This window comes from Tubulanus polymorphus, chromosome 2 (assembly GCF_964204645.1).
Source record: "Tubulanus polymorphus chromosome 2, tnTubPoly1.2, whole genome shotgun sequence".
In the NCBI taxonomy this organism is placed as follows: Eukaryota; Metazoa; Nemertea; class Palaeonemertea; order Tubulaniformes; family Tubulanidae; genus Tubulanus; species Tubulanus polymorphus.
The window spans coordinates 12,763,512-12,777,192 of NC_134026.1; the positions used below are offsets into that span (position 1 = coordinate 12,763,512).

Consider the following 13,681-nt stretch of genomic DNA (forward strand, 5'->3'; position numbering starts at 1 on the left):
TACCTACTAATTATCGTTTAAAGATGGCTCGACTAGAATTAATAAATCTACCTAAGAATTATGGTGAATTAGATATAAACAAAGATGATTTTATAAATGTATTAGAAACAAAATTAGAATAATTATTATAAAACTATTTATATATCTATGTACTAGACGTACGTAAGAATCTTGGTAAGAATCTTGGCAAGAATTCTTACTCGTACGTCTAGTACATAGATATATAAACAGTTTCAGAATAATTATTCTAAATATAAATTATATATATATTTGTTCCCCTGTGTAAACATAAATTATAAACATAAATTATAAACATAGTTTTAATATATAATTTATTCATTATTATATATTTCATTAAATAATTTATATATCTATGTACTAGATGTACGAGTAAGAATCCAAGAATTCTTACTAAGATTCTTACCAAGATTCTTACTCGTACGTCTAGTGCATAGATGTATAAATAGTTTCTATAATCTTGCAAATTTTATTTTATAAATTTATATTCATAGGGAAATTGTAGTCTCAGAAGTAATTTTGAACCTTTATTATTCTTTAATTTATTCATATATTCATCATGTAATTCAGTAGGTATAATTTGATTTTCTTCCAATGATTGTTGCATAGATTTTCTATCTTTGTTATAAAATAAAACTAAAAATCTTATATTCTCCCTAAAGTCTTTAACAATTGAATTATATTTTTGATTTAAAACCCACGTTGTTATCCCAAAATGTCTCCCAGAGAAAGCTAGATAACATAACTCACTTTCTCTCACTTTTAAATCATGTAAATTTGCACAATCATCTATAATGAATAATGTATTTGATCCTTTATAAATATCAATTGCTATTTTAATACAATTATCTAAATTTTCTTTTACTGTTTTAGGATCTAATATAATAAACTTTTTTATCTTAACTATATCTCTATTATATGTTTTATTCATTTCATAAGTGGTGCAGAATAATATTATATTATCAAAATGATTCTTATAAATAGTTTCTAACAAATCTAATATGAAATGTGTTTTACCACAGTTTGTTACCCCAGTAACTAACATATTATGCGGTTCAAATATAAATAAATCTTTATTAATTTATTCTTTTAATTTTACTAGATAAAATCCATTCATTAAATTTATCATCATACCCTTTATATTTCACGGAAGAATACTTGTTTCCTTTAAGAGTTTTTGTTTTCAATACTTTTTCTATTTTATATTCTATTTCATCTGGATTTGGTACAAGCGATAATTCTTGTTCATAGAAATAACCTAATATTTCTTCATCTTTTAAATCTTCTAATTTATAAACAAAAGGTTGAGTTAATATTATCTTTTTAATCTTAAATATTTCTTCAGTAAAATTTGGAGTATAACCTTTATAAAATGTTTTTCGATATTTAGATATTCTGACATGTTGTCCAATTTTAAATTTAGGTTCTCCAAAATCATGTGTAACAAATACCCCATATAAATTATTCCAAACTATTTCTGAATTATCTTCTTTTCTAGCTTGCATAGGTTTTATATTTATAGAACTACGTTTAGAATTATCATAACCTTTCACTAAATCATCTAACACATCGATATATTTATATGTTTCATTAGCAGAAAAATATTTCCACATTCTAGTTTTCAATGTTTTATTAAAGCTTTCTATAATAGATGCTTTTTTATCTGAGTGTGTTGAAAAATACTCTACATCGTTATCAGATAATAGTTTTTTAAAATGTTTATTATAAAATTCTTTACCTTCATCAAATTGTATCTTACCTGGAATAGCTTCTTTAAATATTGATTTAAAAGCATTTGTCACTTCTATTCCAGTTATATTTTTGGTTGGAATTGACCATGCGTATCTGCTGAATATGTCTATAACATTTAATATCCAGAAATATCCTTTGTTGTATTCTTCTAAGTTCTTCATGTCAATTAAATCAGCTTGCCATTGGTGATCGATATATGAAACCATAACTTTTCTTGTTAAATAATCTTTATCCATTTTCTTATGGATTTGATTTTTTGGTTGATTTTGTAACCATAATTTTAACTCACTATATTTTATATTTTCTTTATCAGATTTAATTTTATCCCATAATTCTGTAACGCTAGAATATGATACTTCACTCTCTTGGTTACAATATAAATCTCTTAAATATTGTTCTTTTTTCATCTTATTTCAATCCATTAATAATAATTTAGATTTAGTTTCAATTTTTTCAATTGACTTATTTTCTGGTATAATAGGTTAATCATCGGAATCATTATTATTAGATTTATACTTATATTTATATATTACGCCGGAGAATATAATAATATATAAGTAATTATTTCTTCCACTATTAGAAGAATCAGATGGATTGTTATTTGAATTAATATCAGGTGATTCATTTATATCAGTTAACTTCTTTTTCTTAGCTTTTTTAATTCTGAAGATCTTTTTCCCAACTCCCTAGCCCATTTAATTTGTTTTTCAGATCTAGGCTTTTTTTAAATATCATCACTCATTTATTTTAGTTAATTTTTGTTCTGATTCATTTTCTGTTTCACCGTGTCGGTGTCGTACGGCACCATCTGTTTCGTTCTTACCTGATTTATATTCTATAGGCTTGATATTCGTAAATGTTATGACACCAGTAGAAATTAATGTCATAACCGATCCTAATTGGAATGAAGCATATCCAACCCATTTTTGTAATTCAGTCATAACTAAGTAGTCATTTTTTAAATCAACATATAATTTATTTTCATCATTAATTGACATTAACCGGTTACATAATTTTGAATAACATTTGACAATACCATCAGAAATAGAATCATTTATTCTAGCTAATCTTGACTCTTCATAAATCTTAAAATATTTTATTACTTTAGCTGGTTTCATGGCTAATTCTTGGAAAGTAATAAAAACTCTAGATTTTCCACCAGCAATTAATAATTCTAGATGGTGGTTACAATATAAGTAGTATTCATAATCAATATTATTATGAACTTGAGCACAATTAGTAACAACTGTATCATTATTGCCAGTAATGCCCAAATCCTCAATTGTCTTTTCAATATCAATACTATTCTTATTCAATTTCTTTGACATTTATATTAGGGAAAAAAGCGAAAAAAATATTATACCTTCAAATGATACTAGTAACTCTTTAGTTAATACTAGCTTAGTTAAGTTAAAAAATTCTAGTATTAACTAGATTTGAATAGCTATTTGAAGATATGTAATTTTCATTCAAATCTTATCAAAATATAAAGTATTCTCTTTTTGAAAAGAACTATTAGAATTCTAATGAAATAAAAATAAAAATAATGGCTAGTTGAAGATATTGTTTTTTAAATATTTTTTATTTGAATTAGGATTCAATACCTCACTACTTTTGTCTATCTATAGGAGCAGTTAAAATAACTGTCCAGATAAGTCATTTCGGATTCTCGATATTAAATTATATTCCATAATTGTATAAATCTTTCAGCTTTAATTATTTGATTATTATATAATTCATTATCAATTTTATCACGTTTAATTCTATTTTCTATTTTGGATAAAGGTTGAATATTCATCCAATTACATATTGTTTTTATTTCAGATTCATCTTCTATTGATGATAATGGGATAACATGATTCAACTCCCAATATTCTCCATGATTCTCAAATTTCATGTTATTATCGAACTGATATTCTATCCATGATTTAAAAAATTCTATAGAACACCCTAAATAACCAATTGATCTATCAGATTTTATATAATTTCTGAAAACTCTGTTCAAACTAGTTCTGTTAGTATGCTTTAATTTGAATAATTGATCTGAATTACATTTTACTTTTTGGTAATTATTGATATGTTCGCGGTTATCTTTTATCCAATCTCTCATGTATTCTGGGTTATTTTCTCGATATTGTGCATTATTTTGTTTCCAACATGTTTTACAAATATTTCGTAAACCATCTTTGTAAATCCTTTGTTTATAATATTCTGAAGATTGTTTATTTAATTCACAATTCAACATATCTTATGATAGATATTTATAACACCAGCGTTATTTGTAATATTAATAATTTGTGGCTGTTTACTTCCAAACAAATCAAACTCGGCCAGACAAAATCAAACTTGGTCAACATCAAACTTGGCCAGACGATCAAAAAGTGAATATATCTCTTCCTTCGGGTTGGACAAGACGACCATATCCAAAGGCAGGATAGAGAGGCGTTTCTTGACCAAGTTTGATTTTGTCTGGCCGAGTTTGATTCCGGCCCAGTTTGATTTCGACCGAGTTTGATTTTTCCGGTCTCTTATCCTAGCGAAACCAACCGACCGAGAGCGTCACTACGATGGACAGTCATAATCAATTTTGTTTTGTTTAGTCGAGCAGACTTTTGTACATACGTAAAATCATTTGCCGGGCGTATCGATCGTCACATCATTTTCAACTACGACTGTATTGATTCGCTCTCGGTTGAGCGATTTCGCTTCGATTGTATATAAAATGTATATATTTCTACATTTGATCGCGATTGAATAATGATTTGAGATCGTCGCTATAATTTTCTATTCATCTCTCACCGTAGGCCTACGCCCGAGTAAGGTGACTTTAAAGTAATTTCGTGACTTCGTATAATTTGACGTTCCCGACGCGAGACCGTACCGAGACGCGTCCGAGGTGTAAACTTTATGAACTGGAGAAATGATTAAATTCAGGAGTTCAACTCTTGACATGATAAATTTTATACAAGTCTTACATTTTCTTCTTTTCTGAACGAGGAGAGGAGTTCCACCGCTATTTTCTGTCTCAGTGCCAATTATTATCATTCGTCTTAACGAGAGGACCAGTTCGATCGGGGACGTATCGGCAGTAGTTAGACGAAGACCATCAATCGAGGATTCGAACCCTCAATCTTTTTATCGACTGACGGCCTTTATCCGTGGGTAGTCATGACAAAGTGTCATATACGTGAGAGAACGGTAGATGTTGGGAGAACTACGTTCGAACCCGTGCGAAATCCTGGCCAGGTAGTCGCTACGAGGACGCCGAGCCCTGATCATGGAATGAGAAGACTGAATATTTTTATTTGATTATAATTTCGACGAGAACTAATATCTTTTCCCTGAGGAGGAATTACTTCCCTCAAAATTTTCGTATAACCCGATTATATTGTCTCAGGGCGAACCCTAGTAGCAAACGCCTATTTCATTTATTATATACATAAACACATAAAGATACGCTACCCAGGAGAGAAACGCTACAAAAGCACGAAGATTTGAAATACATGTTTGAAAACCATCAAAAATAAAAATTGTCGTTTCGTCATGGAAGTTTTAAATAAATCCTTGTAGGTCACCTTGTCTATCATGCCACATGTATGCAATACACAGAAATGGCGGCCAATGGCGAAATTTGTGGAGAAATTAATTAATTTCTCAAAATAATGTTGATTAATCATTCGAAACATACATAGAATTGGATTATTTCGAAATGTACCTGTGTTAGTTTGTGAATTAAGCCATTCATTGTGAACTGAAGTGAATAGAAAGTATATTTTTGAAGTGTTACTTTTTTCAACCGTGTTTTGGTCCTTGTCATCCCTAACGTTGGTATAAGCCCATCCGATTATAAAAAGCTTACCACCAACGATTAGGTAACTAACTAAATCATCACATGTGTTAAATGTTTGTGTTGATGAAGGCGATTAGAGGGACACATGGCATCCACTACATATAAAACAGTAGATAGATTTCTGGAGATTTAAAGTTTGGATGCTCTGATGAACTCTATCAGCTGTTGGTTGGTTAAGGCATAGCTCAGTGCTAAATTTCTATGGTTACAGTACATTGCAGGTGACACAAATTATTCGCCTGCTGCCTGGCTACGATGTACCTGGTACCTACGTGCATGGTCTCTTTTAGATGGATGTCTGGATGGTATAGTACAGTGTTCATGACTATAGACCCGGGTGATCCGAATTCCCCACCTGCCTGAAAATCTCATAGCGGAGGTAACGCGTATATCTTTGCTGCACACCGATCTCCTTGAAAGGTCCAAATGCTATTTTTGTGAAAAAGTACACGGGCCTCTCCATCTGATACTTTTAACACAGGGTAGATTAATATTTAACTAATACTTTTAAACAAGATTTCTTCAGAATAAAAAATACGTCTGATAGTATCATTTTTTATGCATGTTGCCACAGGGGTTTGGCGATGGGCTTGGATTTAATTTCCGGGTTATTGATAATCTCGCGAGAATGGCGCTAAATATGAACTGCGAATAAATTCAAAATATCACGGAAATACCTTGTGTTTATATTTGTAAGGAATAATTCCTGAAATTCTGCTTTATTGTATTCTGTATACTGTATTTGATATATTTCTATGGTTGTTATTTCATGGTTTCTGGTCATGGTAATTCTATAGCCTGAGAATTTGTATAGTTCAATAGATATATCAGATATTGAGATTTTTGGTCACTTGTTATATGGATTTAGACCTGTAAGGTTGTGTTGCTGTATTTGAGTAAAGGGTGAAGATTTAAATTGAAGGTTTAGACAGCCAAATATTACGGTAAATTGCTAATATAAAGATATTCTCTTATGTCAATAATTATACAAATTTATTTATGATAATTTTCTATTTGTTTGTAGTTAATCGTGCATCCGTGTTTGTGACGTCTGAAAATAAATGTCCTAATGATTTTTTGCCACGGAACATGAATCTTACGTATCGGTTGATCTTCACATTTTATTAACGTAATAATGGCTACAGCAGCAACTGGCCAACAAGATGTTAGGCCAAAAGAAACAAGAAATAGGTCGCTGACCGAAAAAGGTGTCGAATACCAGAAGGAGAATAAACTGAAAGATAGAAAAAGTCTCCTGAAGAAGCTGAACAACCTGTCTAGTACTCTTCTGTCAGTTATTGAGCACAGTGACTATGATGTTGTCCAGAATTCATACAAAGACTGGATCAAGACGTACGAGAATTTCTTGCAAGTTTCAGATGAGTACTGTCTTCTACTCAGTTCTAAAGAAAAAGAGAATTTGTCGGTCGAAAGTAACGAGATGAATACATACTTCAACCAAGTCAAAATGGCGGCTGAAAATACTTTGTCGGTACTCGCAAGATCGAAACGGTCTGCTGAATCCAGGAAGTCTGTTAGATCAAAAGCTAGTTCAGTACGCTCTGATTTGAGTAAGGGTAGCTCCATAATATCTGCTCGTTTGAAAGAAGAACAGAGAAAAGCAGAGCTTAATGTCTTGCTGAATAGTAAGAAGAAAAAACAGACTCTTGAGCTTGAGAAATTGCGGCTGAAACAACAAGAAGAGTTTTTAGATTTGAATACGCAGCTGGAAGTTAGTGAAGCGAAGAGTAACGTGATTGAAACACTTTTAGATAGGGAATCGAATAAGTCAATGATTGATGATAAATCGTTCCTTCCTGAACCATTTCCTACATTTCTGAAAAATGAAATAGCTGAAAATGATGGTTCTTACAGACCTTTGAATCCACGTGCTACTACGTTCATGCCATCTGATGTCGGAAGCGTTGTTAATGCGGAACCAAGAGGTCTAGATTCGATTGTGAAGCATATCAAAAAGCCGTTTGTTGAAATAAAAAAATTTGACGGAAATCCTCTTGAATACCGGCGTTTCATCCGTCAGTTCAATTCTAGAATTGCTGAGAATACGGACGACGACGATGAACGGCTAAACTTTCTCGAACAATTCACAATTGGTGAGGCAAATAGAATTGTAACAGGTCTTAGCTATATTGGTTCAACACGAGGATATCAAGCTGTTCTTACAGAGTTTGAAGAACGATACGGTGACTCGGCGATCATTGCAAATGCTTTGTTAAAGAAAGCTATAAACTGGCCTATGATTAAGTCAGACAACAGTAAAGGCTTGGACGAATTCTCGATTTTCTTGTTAGAAGTAGAGAATGCTGTGAAAGATATAGATGCATTGAAACTTCTTGAGTACCCTGACAATCTGAGGAAGTTGGTGGGTAAATTACCATGGTCGCTTCAAGATAGATGGAGAACTATAGTACAGACAACGCGCTCTGCTGGTAATACTATAAATCTGAATACCTTAGTGAGTTTTGTACGGAAGGAGTCAAAAAAGGTGAACGACCCGATTTTTGGTAAAGATATGATGGCTGCTGCGTTAGATCAGAAGAAAGACAAAAAGTCTCTGCGAATATCACAGGGTAGCCGAAATACTGTTGCTGCACAGACGGGGAGCATTTCTCATACGAATCAACAAAACTCATTTAATCTTGCATTGAAGAAACCATGTATATACTGCGCTGGCGATCATGTATTAAATGATTGTAAAGACCTGTCTAATGTGGTCTTTGAAGAAAAAATATCTTTTCTTAAAAGAAAAGGCCTCTGTTGGGGTTGTCTCCGATCTGGACATCAGAAGAGAAATTGTAGATTGAAGATGAACTGTGATATATGTAAACGGTTGCATCCAAGTGTACTGCATGATGATTCTAGGTCACTTCCTGAAAACCCAGCAATTATGACACGAAGAGATCAGAATCAGAACACGATATCAGATGTAAAAGATGGAATTCCCTGTGGCGCCATAAATGATGGTGAAAAGAAGACAGATGGATTCTGTACTATGGCTATACTTCCAGTTAGAGTGAAAGTGAAGGGAAGAATTCCAGAAGTGATAACTTTCGCCTTCCTAGATCCTGGAAGTAGTATTTCTTTTTGTACTTCGTCGTTGTTGAAGCAGATCGGCGGTATTGGCAAGAAAGTGAGATTGAATCTCGACACTATGGCGAGGTCTACAATGCTTGATACTCAGATTGTTCATTGTTTAGAAGTCAGAGGTTTGGAAACTGAAGACGTAGTTTTCATGCCTGCTGTTTATACTACAGAGCAGATGCCAGTTTCACCACTGCATGTGCCAACAGAAGATGACATCCGTAAATGGTCGCACATGAGTGATGTTAAATTGCCTAAGATAGATGCAGAAATTGGTCTGTTGATTGGCAATAATATTGCGGATGCATACACACCGTTCGAGTTACGCATACACACCGTTCGAGTTACGGACAGGCCCTGCTGGATCACCACATGCTTCCAGAACTAGACTAGGATGGGTCGCCTGGAATGTTTTTAGATCTGGTGATGAAGACGATGATATAGTTACCGACACTGTTGACAAAATCAGCTGTGCTGTGAGTTCTCTTGATCAATTGGTTCAGGAAGCTATAGATTTTGACTTTCCTGAGCGAATTGCTGAAGATAAAAAACAATGGTCAGTTGAAGATCATAAATTTATGACGATGATGGAGTCCAATGTAAAAATAGAGAATGGACAGTACCAATTACCAATGCCATGGCGTGACAAGAATTTGAGGTTTCCCAATAATATTCGGCATGCTGAGAAACGACTGTCAAATCTGAAAAATAAGCTGTTGAAAAATGACAAGTTTCGACATGACTATAATGTCTTTATGGACAATATATTGGCTAAAGGCTACGCGGAACAGGTTCCTAATGAAGATTTGCGTTTGGAAAATGGTCGTATATGGTATATACCTCATCACGGGGTATATCACCCCAAAAAACCTGAAAAAGTCCGTGTCGTTTTCGATTGTCCTGCACTTTATGGTGGAGTGTCTTTGAATTCTCAATTGTTACAAGGGCCAGATTTGACTAACACTTTGGTTGGTGTGTTGATACGTTTCAGACAAGAAAGAACCGCAATAATGGCAGATATAGAATCTATGTTTTATAGAGTAAGGGTTGCACCGGATGATAAAGACTGCTTGAGATTCTTATGGTGGCCGGATGGTGATTTGAACAAGAAAGCCATACCATTCCGTATGTTAGTTCACTTATTTGGGGCAATCTCATCCCCGAGTTGTTCTAACTGGGCTTTACGCCGGACAGCCACTGACAACGTTAGCAAGTATGAAGTAGAAGTTACCAATACAGTCTTGAAAAACTTCTATGTTGATGACTGTTTGAAGTCTCGTGTACAAGATGGTCAAAATCCAGAATTTGTGATGAAACTGATATCTCTGTGTAAAGAAGGGGGCTTTCGACTCACCAAGTTTGTAAGTAATGATCGTTCTGTAATTGAAAGTTTGCCAGAAGAAGAGCTTGCTAAATCTTGCAAGGAGTTGAAGAGTCTAGATTTTGGTTCGCCAACAGAAAGAGCATTGGGCGTCCACTGGAATATAGAGAACGACACTTATGGCTTCAGGATAACTTCTAAGCATCAACCAAATACACGCAGAGGGATTTTGTCAACGGTCAGCACAGTCTATGATCCTTTGGGTATTGCTGCCCCATATGTACTGCCGGTGAAAATTCTGCTACAGGACTTATGTAGAGAGAAGCTTTCATGGGATGAAGAAATTCCTGAAAAATATCTGAAAGTTTGGGAGAAATGGCAGGAAGGTTTACCTGGCCTTGAAGAGTTGGCTATATCACGATGCTTCAAACCTCAATGGTTTCATGGTTCTTCGAAATCTTGTCAGCTGCATCATTTTGCGGACGCAAGTGATGTTGGGTACGGCACTGTATCATATTTGCGCCTTGAAGATGAAAATGGTCAAGTACATTGTTGTTTTATATTTGCTAAAAGCAGAGTAGCTCCTTTGAAGAAAATGACAGTTCCTAGGATGGAATTAGCTGCAGCTGCATTACTGATTAAGATGAATAAGATGATGTTGGAAGAATTGGAGTACAGTGTTTCAAATGTATATTTTTGGAGCGACAGCACTGCAGTACTGAAATATATTGCTAATGAGACTGCTCGTTATCACACTTTCGTAGCGAATAGAGTGAATTTAATTAGAGATGGTTCAACTATTCAGCAGTGGAAGTTTGTAGATGGTCATCTGAACCCAGCAGATTATGCGTCTAGGGGTTTGTCACTGGATTGTATAGAACAAAACTCAGTAGTATGGTTACACGGCCCGGAGTTCCTTTGGAAGCCAATATCTGAGTGGCCATGTCAACACGGTGTTTTACGGTCCCTGAGTGATGATGATGTTGAGTTGAAGAAGACTTCTAATGCTGTACTTTCGGTTTCTGATGATGATCCTATAAAACATCTATTTAACTACTACTCAAGCTGGCATAGACTCAAACGTGCCGTTGCATGGTTTTTAAGGTTGAAAGATTGTTTGCTGTTGAGAGTAAGTAAACGTCTTTCTGGTGAAAACGCTAATGCTGAACGATTGAATACCAATAAGCTGAGTACTGATGATCTTCAAAGAGCCGAGCTGGCAATTATTAAATGCGTACAGGAAGATTATTTCAGGAAAGAATTAGTGATTCTCCGTTCAAATGATAGAAAGTTGATTCCCAGAGGTAGTCAATTGTATCAACTAGATCCTGTTTTAGAAGACGATATAATCCGTGTTGGTGGTCGGCTGAGAAAAGCATATTTTCTTGAATATGAACAACGACATCCGGTTGTATTGCCTAGATGTTCTCATGTGTCGAAATTGATATTGTTGAGTGTTCATGCATCGGTCGGGCATCTTGGTAAAAGCTCAATGTTAGCCCGATTGCGCGAGCGTTACTGGATTTTAAGGGCTAATCAACTGGTTAAGGATATAACGAGGAAATGTGTTTTATGTAAAAAGTACCGTGGTCAAGTTTGTAATCAGAAGATGGCAGATCTTCCTCAAGAGCGATTGTTGCCTGACAATCCGCCATTTACTAATACGGGAACAGATTACTTTGGCCCGTGTGAGGTAAAACGGGGTCGTTGTATTGAGAAGCGTTATGGTGTTATCTTCACCTGCCTGGTAACTAGGGCTGTTCATTTGGAGGTCTCGCCTACTCTGGACACATCTGGTTGTATTAACGCTTATCGCAGATTTATCGCACGACGTGGAAATGTACGTCTAATTCGATCTGATAATGGAACCAATTTTGTTGGAACCAATCGAGAGCTACAGAGGAATATTGATTGTTGGAATAAGGACCAAATCCATGATTTCTTATTGCAGAACAATGTCAAGTGGATTTTTAATCCTCCAGGTGCGAGTCACTTTGGAGGTGTATGGGAACGCCTCATTCGTTCCGTCCGTAAAATCTTGTTTTCATTGATGAAAGAACAAGGTTCAAATCTAAATGATGATAATTTATCCACATTGTTCTGTGAGGTCGAGTCGATTTTGAATAGTCGACCTATATCTACGTTATCAAATGATCCAAATGATCTACAACCTTTAACCCCGAATCACCTATTACTGTTACACAAAGGATCTACTTTTCCTCCCGGACTATTTGACAAATCCGATTTATATACTCGACGTCGTTGGAGGCAAGTTCAGCATATTGCGAATGTTTTCTGGAAGCGGTGGACATCTGAGTATTTGCATCTCCTGCAGATTCGCAGTAAATGGAATACTGCGAAACGAAACTTATGTGTTGGAGATATTGTCTTCATCGTCGATGGATCCATCCGTAACTCGTGGACTCTATCGCGTATTTCAGAAGTCCATCGTGATCGAAAAGGTTTTGTTCGTTCGGCTTCAGTAAGAACGGCAAAGGGTACTATTTTTCAGCGTCCTATTGATAAGCTGTGCGTTCTCGTCGAAAATGAAATTAAACTTTAGATTCTCTTTGTTACTTTAGATTCATCGTGCTTAACAGTCAAGAATAGGTTTTTGTTTTTGGACATTATCGTTATTATGTTAATTGAGTTTCTCAATTAGGGGGCGGGTATGTAAGGAATAATTCCTGAAATTCTGCTTTATTGTATTCTGTATACTGTATTTGATATATTTCTATGGTTGTTATTTCATGGTTTCTGGTCATGGTAATTCTATAGCCTGAGAATTTGTATAGTTCAATAGATATATCAGATATTGAGATTTTTGGTCACTTGTTATATGGATTTAGACCTGTAAGGTTGTGTTGCTGTATTTGAGTAAAGGGTGAAGATTTAAATTGAAGGTTTAGACAGCCAAATATTACGGTAAATTGCTAATATAAAGATATTCTCTTATGTCAATAATTATACAAATTTATTTATGGTAATTTTCTATTTGTTTGTAGTTAATCGTGCATCCGTGTTTGTGACGTCTGAAAATAAATGTCCTAATGATTTTTTGCCACGGAACATGAATCTTACGTATCGGTTGATCTTCACAATATTGTTTATTTATCCGCTATAAAGTTCCGATAAAAGATTGGTCGTTAAGGATCATTATCAGACGGTCGTGACGCTCTATATAAAATCACAAGGGATGAAACGGAAGTTGAGACAGTCACGTGACTTAACGCTTCTTATTTGACAGAATGCAAACCTGAAGCATCTAAGATGGAAACTATGATACGAAAAATATTTGAGAATAACTTATACATTCAAATGCATTTTTTGTCTATGAATTATATATTTGATCATAAATTATTCTTTATTAGTTATTAATTTCATATGAATCATAATCTGACAATTGATATCGGTCTGTGAATATGTTAACTTTTCATGTCAAAGTTTTAAATGTGATGACATCATCAGAATGTCACGTGACTGTGCCAACTACCCCTGTGAAGCTGGCTACCGGTTCCCGGTTCAAAACCATTTTGAATCGGGAGCCGAATCGGAAACCGGTAGCCGGCTACCGGTTCGGCTCCCGATTCAAAATGTGAAGCTGGATACTCATTCGATTCGACTCTATTGCGGACAGC

The 13,681-nt window shown here is 34.5% G+C and overlaps 1 protein-coding gene across 1 annotated transcript; it reads left to right on the plus strand.

The window, feature by feature from the left end:
• The first annotated feature begins 6,755 nt into the window (after nt 1-6,755).
• LOC141898933 (uncharacterized) lies at nt 6,756-12,606 on the plus strand. Its single transcript, XM_074785084.1, has 2 exons — nt 6,756-9,037; nt 9,141-12,606. The coding sequence occupies exons 1-2, from the start codon at nt 6,756-6,758 to the stop codon at nt 12,604-12,606; spliced, it is 5,748 nt and encodes a 1,915-aa protein (XP_074641185.1).
• Nucleotides 12,607-13,681: the final 1,075 nt, after the last annotated feature.

Excerpts from the sequence above, each read along its gene's own strand:
- LOC141898933 (XM_074785084.1), top strand. The coding sequence starts at position 6,756 with ATGGCTACAGCAGCAACTGGCCAACAAGATGTTAGGCCAAAAGAAACA. Across the intron at positions 9,038-9,140 it reads ATTGCGGATGCATACACACC|ATCTGGTGATGAAGACGATG; the intron begins GTTCGAGTTACG and ends GAATGTTTTTAG.